Source organism: Trifolium pratense, linkage group LG4 (genome assembly GCF_020283565.1).
Source record: "Trifolium pratense cultivar HEN17-A07 linkage group LG4, ARS_RC_1.1, whole genome shotgun sequence".
NCBI lineage: Eukaryota > Viridiplantae > Streptophyta > Magnoliopsida > Fabales > Fabaceae > Trifolium > Trifolium pratense.
The window spans coordinates 39,856,767-39,864,751 of NC_060062.1; the positions used below are offsets into that span (position 1 = coordinate 39,856,767).

Consider the following 7,985-nt stretch of genomic DNA (forward strand, 5'->3'; position numbering starts at 1 on the left):
TAAAAGTATTTTATTGAATTTGAGGAAGTTTAAATATCACCTAAAAACTAAGAATTTAGAACTTCTTTTTTATTTTACACAATGTGAATCTCAAACCGGTTCTTATAATTTGTTCAACTTTTATTTTTTTAATTTTAAATTCATTATAAAAATAAATCTTGAAAATGATGAAAATTAATATTTTTTACCTATAATTTGACACATAAAAAATTGATTTTTTTTTGCTTATAAATTGGGACGGAGAGAATACCCTTGGAGCATTAGTTAGCATTTCTTAAAAAGAAGCTTTGAAACGTAGGAAGTAGAATTGTTGGTAGGTAAGATATGACTTTAATAACTCATAAGTCACAATGTAATGAGGAAGGAGCAAAATGATAATAACAGTTGTTCTCCACTCTACTATGAATTAGTGGAAGAAAAATCACACATTTTGCTAATGCTATTAATAATTAATGCATGCATGGAACAATTTGAAAGTGATGTGAAATTGGTTTTTTCTTTTCTAGCTACTCCCTTTCCCCTATTTATTCATGGTTGTTTTTTTCTTGGTATCTTTTAGAAATTCTTATATGGATGCATCATGCATGTAGTGAAGGTCTATTCTAAAGGGCTTGGAAAGAAACATGCAGATTAGCAGTCAAAGGTTATGATTTATGATGTTACACCCAACAATTGCATAGAAACTTTTCACATAATTATCATTCAAATTAAGTGTGGTGAATAAATTGCCAACAAGTCATTTTTTCCTTACATAATAAATGCATGGTCGAGAAAGCTTTCCCTTATCTGAGATAAGATAGAATATGTAGATGATCGGACATTGTATGTTATTATATGATCAGAGTTCGAACCTGATTGTTCACCATAAAAAGTGAAATTCTAGTCATAAGACTACTTGACCAAATAAAAAAAAATGTAAATCATCAAACTATTTAGGATAATTATTTGCATAAATTTACTAGAATTAGTCCAAAAAAATTTATGGAGAAAAAGATTTTTGTTGTTTCTTTTATAGCCACCCAAGTTAAAAGTAGTGTAATGATATGTACATATATATACCACTAAGAAAGGTATAGTAACACCTTTTTTGTGTTGGAAACTTGAAAATGAAATCTTTTGTTAATAGTTAATCAATTAGAACTATTTTAGGAAGCTCGAATAATACACATTTCAAATTAATTTCAAATTCTATTTATTGAGCTAAAATTATAAATAGTTAAATTTTCATCTAACAATTTGATAAATTGAATGGTAAGAAAATTATGACGAATTTGATATTTTGACCACAATCAATCCAAATCCGAAAAATTATATGTGGTAAATGGTTAAGATGTAAAAAATCAAATGCAAAGAACTTTAAATATCTTTTATTTTAGTGGTTTATTATATGATGATGTTTGGTAGACAAATATTCACATCTTAAATAATTTTCAATGTTTACAAAATGCAAGACCAATTATCTAATTCATTATCTTGGTAATGCAATATTTCCACATTTGACATAAACAAACACACATGGGAGATGAAATTATCGATACAACAAAATGAAATATTAGAAAAAGATGATTATCCACTTCTAACAAACTTATTACATTACCACGATATTAAAACAATTTGGCTTTAAGCCTAAAGTCCCAAAGGTAGAATCCCATTATATTGTCTTAAAGCATAGGGATGGTATCTATTGAAAGATTGAGTGGTATATGAGTGACAATGAAGATAGTGGCAAGTGGGTCCTCTAATGCCAAATTATGCACTAGAAATACGGAAGCTGCATTGTAAGCAAAGCAAACCAAACCAAAAAAACCAAAAGAAAGAGGTACGGTGTAAATAGTAATTTTTGTCCTTGAATGTGCAAATCATTGTCTTTATAGTCCTTTGAGTATATCAAATTTTTAAAAAATATGCTTGAAAGCGTGTTTTGTTAGTCAATTTAGTCGTCGTAAATTAGTTTAGTTCTCAAATGTATCTTTTATAAATTAACTTAGTGCATAAATTTCTAACGTAAAACATATTTAGTGGCGTTTTTATAATTTTGATATATTTAAAGACTATACAGATTACTACTTACGAGTACATAACAATCAAAAGGAAAGTGGCATACAACCAAATATGTAAATCATCATGCTGTTTCTCTATTCATTTTCATGCTCCACATTTCAATTTTCACCTACTACCACAAGCTACTTTGTTCTCCATTTCCATAAAGCAAGCCACTTCTTTGAGCTTCAAGTTTCTCCTTATACCTCCCTCTCTCTCTTTTTCTCTCATTGCTTGTTCCTCAATTCATGGATTTTTCTGACAAACATCATCAACCAACAAGTTAATCTAGTAGTATACATAATGAATCATATGATCAAACACCATGTTTCTATTCATTCTACTAGGTGAGAAAATTCTTTTCATCTTCTTTTTAGTCCTTTACATACTTTATCTCTTCCCAAATTTCCATTAATTTGTAGCTTTTTTCTATGATTGAACCTTCATTTTAGTTCTTGTAATATTATAAGATTAAATTAGTCCTTCAAATTTCTAAAATAGCAATTTAGTTCCTTAAACTGAAAAAACATCATTCAACTTAGTAATTTTTTGCAAAATTTAGCACCATAATTCTAAATGTTTTATGTTTGTCTTGAATCTTGATGCAGCGATAGATGATTCAAGTTAATATGTAGATCTTTTATTGATTTTGATAGATATTTACTAAAGAAATATTTTGATGCAGGGACTAGATTAATTGATCTCTATTAAATTTTAGAGATTATATAATTTCCTATTTCGTAAATTTGGAGGATTAATTTGTTTGATGTTATAATTTTGAGGATCGAAATGCTGATTTACTCGATTTCTATAATAATTCGTTTTAATTTATGTATCTTAAAGGGTGCAGATATATTGAAGTGTGAACATTGATGATCAAATATTCAAGGCAACAAATTGGTTGGAATGGATTCATTCAATCAAAGTCATCAAAATAACAATTTTAGGTACAATTCAAATTTGAACAGAACAACTCAATTACATAATGATGATGAAGATGCAGAGTTCACAGGGCTTCTTGATATCTTTGTTCATCATGCTAGAAACATTCATAACATATGCATCTATGATAATCAAGATGTATATGCAAAATTCTCTCTTACTTACAATCCAGATGAAACTTTTTCAACAAGAATCATCAATGGAGGTGGAAAAAATCCAACATTCAATGAAAACTTGAGGATCAAGATAACTCAAATAGACGCGGTTATGAAATGTGAAATTTGGATGTTTAGTAGATCAAGAATTCACATGGAGGATCAACTTTTAGGGTTTGCTTTGGTACCGATTTCACAAATTGTTGGAAAAGGTAAAGTCACTGGAGATTATAGTCTTTCTTCAACTGATCTTTTTCATTCTCCAGCTGGAATTGTCCAATTAACACTTTCTTTAGAAACATCTTTGGTGTCAGAATCGATAAATAGTTCATCGATATCATCAGAAGTTATTTTGCTTGATAGTAAAATTTCAGAAGTTATGTTGGATCCAATTGAGTATTCAAGAATTGAATTTCCTGATATAAGTGTTGTTAAGGAGAATCAACAAATGGTTTCTGAGTATTTCAATCTTGCTTGTGTGTCAAGTAACAACAAAAATTCAACAAGTTTTCTACCTTTTCTTCATCTTGGTGCATCATCTCCTCAACTTGATGATTATGATATGATGGCTTTGAGTTCACCACATGAGAATAATCAAGTCGATTCCATCTCTCCGAATGAAAGCATTCAGAACTCCGGTTTCGTAAGCTCTACTATCACAAGCTTAAGTGATGATCGAAACTCGGCAGATTCAATTGAGAAAAAGAATCATTTAGGTGCTGAATTAGCAAATTCGGTTTCGCTTTGTCCTGATACTCCAACTTCAAAGAAAGAAGGCGAATCAAGAGATGATGAGAAAGAAGCAAAATTCTCAAACAAGGAAAAAGAATGCAAGAAGGATAGGAACTTAGAAGCTACAAAGTTTGGACAAGTTTTTAATTCTCCATTAGGGAATATTAATATTGAAGCTGAGGAATGTGCTATGCAAAAGCAAATAGTTGACATGTATATGAGGAGTATGCAACAGTTTACCGAGTCCTTGGCGAAAATGAAGCTTCCGATGGATGTTGACAAACCGGAAAGAGAAGATCGTAGTGGTGATGTGATTCAAAATCACGAGAACAAGAAGTTAGAAATTGATAATAAGAAAAAGGACGGATCACGTGTGTTTTATGGTAGTCGTGCGTTTTTCTAATCGTAATTTCAAATTGTGGTAAGCAATTACAGCCGCGGATGCAATGTAAAGAATTTCAAAGGTTCTACAACCAGTAAGTGACTGCAATTGTGGTCGCATCGGCAACATTTTTTTCACAATGTAGCCGCAACCACAATTTAAAACAACGTTTCTAATCTCTAATCATCTTTGGATGGTGAAAATTAGCAAGACATGAGCTTATGAGAGTTTATTTAGTGATAACATGAAGTACTCTTGTTTCTTTAAAAATTATTATTGCAGATTTTATTTGGTTTGGGTTTGTTGGACCTCTCCTTTTGTTGATGACAAAAATATTCTATCATCGATATGTCTTTACTCTTTATCTTTAAACTTTGTGACTATGTGTACCCAAAAAAAAGGATTGATGATTATGTGCAATTTTTCTGTAATGTAATTGTAGCAAAGTTTTTATTAATTTACTATGTCATTGAAATCAATGAGTCATGATCTTGACATGTATTGTTTAATTTTTTATTTTTTTTTGTAAATCAAATATCTTGCGCCCAATTGCAGATACTACTCCATCGAGTTTTGTGAGACTCAAATGAGTAACAAACTCTCTCTAAAAAATTTAATACTTCTGTATGCCCAAATTAGAGATCCAACCTACTAGAAGCTTGAGTCCCTTAATTACTTGATTATTTATTTTATGGTTCAATTTATGGTCGGTACATATGAAAAATATATATTCAGAGAGTCAACCCTCTTAAATGCATCCATTTGTTTACCAAAAAAGAAGAGTCACAATCATCGATTTATTTTAGTAATTTTTTCAACTATGTCAAAAAAATTAAAGTATTCTATTAAAAATTATTCCATCTAGTCTTTAATACTTCCTCTAGTCCTTATTATAAGAGATGTTTTATTTTTTAGGTTAATTGTAAAATTAATGTATTTAGAAGATAATATTGTCCAGATACACTAGTTTGACAATGAACCTAAAAAGTGAAACTTCTCTTATAATAAAGACCGGAGGGAGTATAAGAGAAAATTTGCTTTTAGGATTCATTGAAAATCTAATGCATCCGATCCATAATATAGACCAGATACATTAGATTCTTAATAAATCTAAAAAACAAGTTTTCTCTTATATCAAAGGCGGGAGTATTATTTTTCAAAATTTTTAAATATTTTAACATTTAATATTTCATATTCATTTTAAAAAAATTCATATAATTTTCCCCTTAAACGATTAGCGTTACTTTAATCTAGAACAATCCAACTTTGGCTCCCAATGGGTAAGGTGCATGCACCCTAAACTATTATAAATAGTGTACAATATGTTAGTCTATTTCTCATAACGAAAAATGGTGGGAGACAACATAGGATACATGGTCTCTACCAACAACAAGAATTTGATGATGCCAACACCATCGTCGACACAATTGTCTATTAGTAGTCGTATGGGTCTTCCTCAAGAGCCAAGGGAGGAACTTATCACATCCTCCTCCCAAAGGCCTAGAGGTAGAACCTTCGGATCTAAGAACAAGCCAAAACCATCTGTTGTAATCAAGGAGAACACAGAGACCACCATGAAAACGATTCTCATTGAAATCCCTAGTGGAGAAAAAATTGTGGAGGCTTTAATCAATTGGGCTCGAAATCATCAGTCTAGCATAACATTGTTGGAGTGTTCTGGTTTTGTCACTGACGTTACATTTATCGACTCAGTATCTCGTGCCCCTACTTTTTCCACCGAAGGAATGTTCTATATGATATCTCTATCTGGAACATACTTAAATGCCGATTGTGGTAATGTTCCTTCACGATTCATCACTAATCCCGTATTTTCCTCTTTTTCCGTATGTCTTTCTCAAGGTGGTGGAAGGATGTTAAGTGGAATTGTTGGAGGAACAATTAAGGCTGTTGATGGTATTTTGATCACTGCTGGTCTTTTGAAGAAACCCCAATTTCACAGGCTGACCACTATGTATGGAAGAATTATTGAAATTGAAGAGAGTGTTGAATCTGAATCCAACAACAATGTCACTGGAAGCACTTCACTCGCACCGTTAATTATTGACTAGCAAAAAAACTCTAAAGTGTTTCAATTTTGTTGGTTTTTGTGTGTTTTCAATGTTTGAATAAAATAAGCATAATTTCTTGTTGTATTATTGTCTTATTGAAAGGGAGAATAATAGTTAACAAATTTATGTTTCACCTTAACATGTCTTCATCATGCTACTTAATTTCCTTCATTTTTATTTATTTCGTAGTATTGAATTATTTATACATTAATTCATCGATTGAGTTCTCAAAATTATAAACCTATAGGCTTGAAACGGTGGTAAAAAAACATCTAATAATGGTTTGCTTGTTTTTAGTGGTGTGTTCGCGGCCCCTATACATTTTAGACAATATCATAGAAAAAATTCACATTTTAGATACATTGAAAGATTAATGTATCTAGACAATAGCATAGACTAAATACATCAAACTTTCAATGTATCTAAAAAGTAAAGTCTTTTTATAAGATTATAGGGAGTAATTTTTTTGGGTTATAGACTGAGATAAAGACGTAATGATTAAATACAGTCAAAGTCAATCAAAAGTCAAAAATATATGTAATGATTAAATAATTATAGTTTATCAATAAGGTACTTCATCCGGTCCTATATATAAGGAAAAATTAATTTTTTAGATTCACATTAGAATTTATGTATTTAGACAATAATGTAGTCTAAATACATCGATTCTACAATGAACTTAGTCTAAATACGAGGGAGTAATTTTTTTTTTACATTTTCAGTGCATATTAATTAAATCTTTATTTTATTTAATGTATATAATACTACTTATGGTTTTTAATACATTGATTGACTAAATGTATTTAGTCTATATTATAGATCAGATACATCAGTTACTCAATGTATCTAAAAATTAACATTTCTATTATATTAAAGTATCGTTTGACTTGACTTTTCTAGGTCTTAGAAGCTATCTGAGAGTAAGAAGTGAAAATAAGAGCTTTCAAAAAAAGCTAAAAATGTTTGGTACTTGTTGACTTTTTAGCTTCGAAAGTCTTTTATTTATGTATTTTACTCAAAAATTAAGCAACTTTTTTCTATCAAGAACTTCTTTAAAATCTGTTTGGCCTAGCTTCTCCATTTATTGAGTAATTTTTTTTAAATAAGCTAGGCCAAATGGTACTTAAGATCGGAGGGAGTATATATTAATGTAAAGTTTTATATATACAAGTGGAGTATTCGGGTTCAAACTCCGACTCCTACATATAAAATGCAACATTTTTACTAAGTTTACGAGCACTTTTTGGTTTTGTTTATATTTTTTAAGCAATAGTTTAATGATATAGAAAAATAAATAGATTATAAAAAAGGCAAGGAAAAAAAAAAAGAAAAAAGGTGTCATCTTTGTTGTTATAACAACGCCCTGGTGTATTTGGTTAGAGTGGAATGTTAGAAGTTGAATGACTAAAACCATGAATATGCAAAAAAAAAAATAAAGCTCCAAATTTAGTGGTGGATTTTTTTAAAAAAAAAATTTGAAAATTGAGAGACTATATTTTCGAATTTAGAAGTTGAATGACTAAAACCATGAATATGCAAAAAATAATGAACAAAAAAGTGCATTTAAAATTTAGTTGTTGGATACTTGCATGCAAGAAGAACTTAAGACCAAATCCAATTTAAATTTCAAAAAGATATATCTATCCTTTTGGTCTTATTAATTCC

At 29.8% G+C, this 7,985-nt stretch overlaps 2 protein-coding genes across 3 annotated transcripts; both read left to right on the forward strand.

Moving 5' to 3' along the window:
• The first annotated feature begins 1,789 nt into the window (after positions 1-1,789).
• Positions 1,790-4,594, forward strand: LOC123924670. 2 transcript variants are annotated; one of them, XM_045977630.1, is made up of 2 exons: positions 1,790-2,387; positions 2,884-4,594. In XM_045977630.1, exon 2 carries the CDS (start codon positions 2,947-2,949, stop codon positions 4,270-4,272), a length of 1,326 nt encoding a protein of 441 aa, XP_045833586.1. In that variant the 5' UTR covers positions 1,790-2,387; positions 2,884-2,946; the 3' UTR covers positions 4,273-4,594. The 2 variants fall into 2 exon arrangements, with proteins under 2 accessions (XP_045833586.1, XP_045833587.1); XM_045977631.1 differs by having other exon boundaries at positions 2,081-2,387; positions 2,891-4,594.
• Positions 4,595-5,600: 1,006 nt separating this feature from the next.
• LOC123922662 (AT-hook motif nuclear-localized protein 28-like) lies at positions 5,601-6,320 on the forward strand. The gene has a single exon (XM_045975356.1). It carries the CDS (start codon positions 5,601-5,603, stop codon positions 6,318-6,320), a length of 720 nt encoding a protein of 239 aa, XP_045831312.1.
• The last annotated feature ends 1,665 nt before the right edge of the window (positions 6,321-7,985 follow it).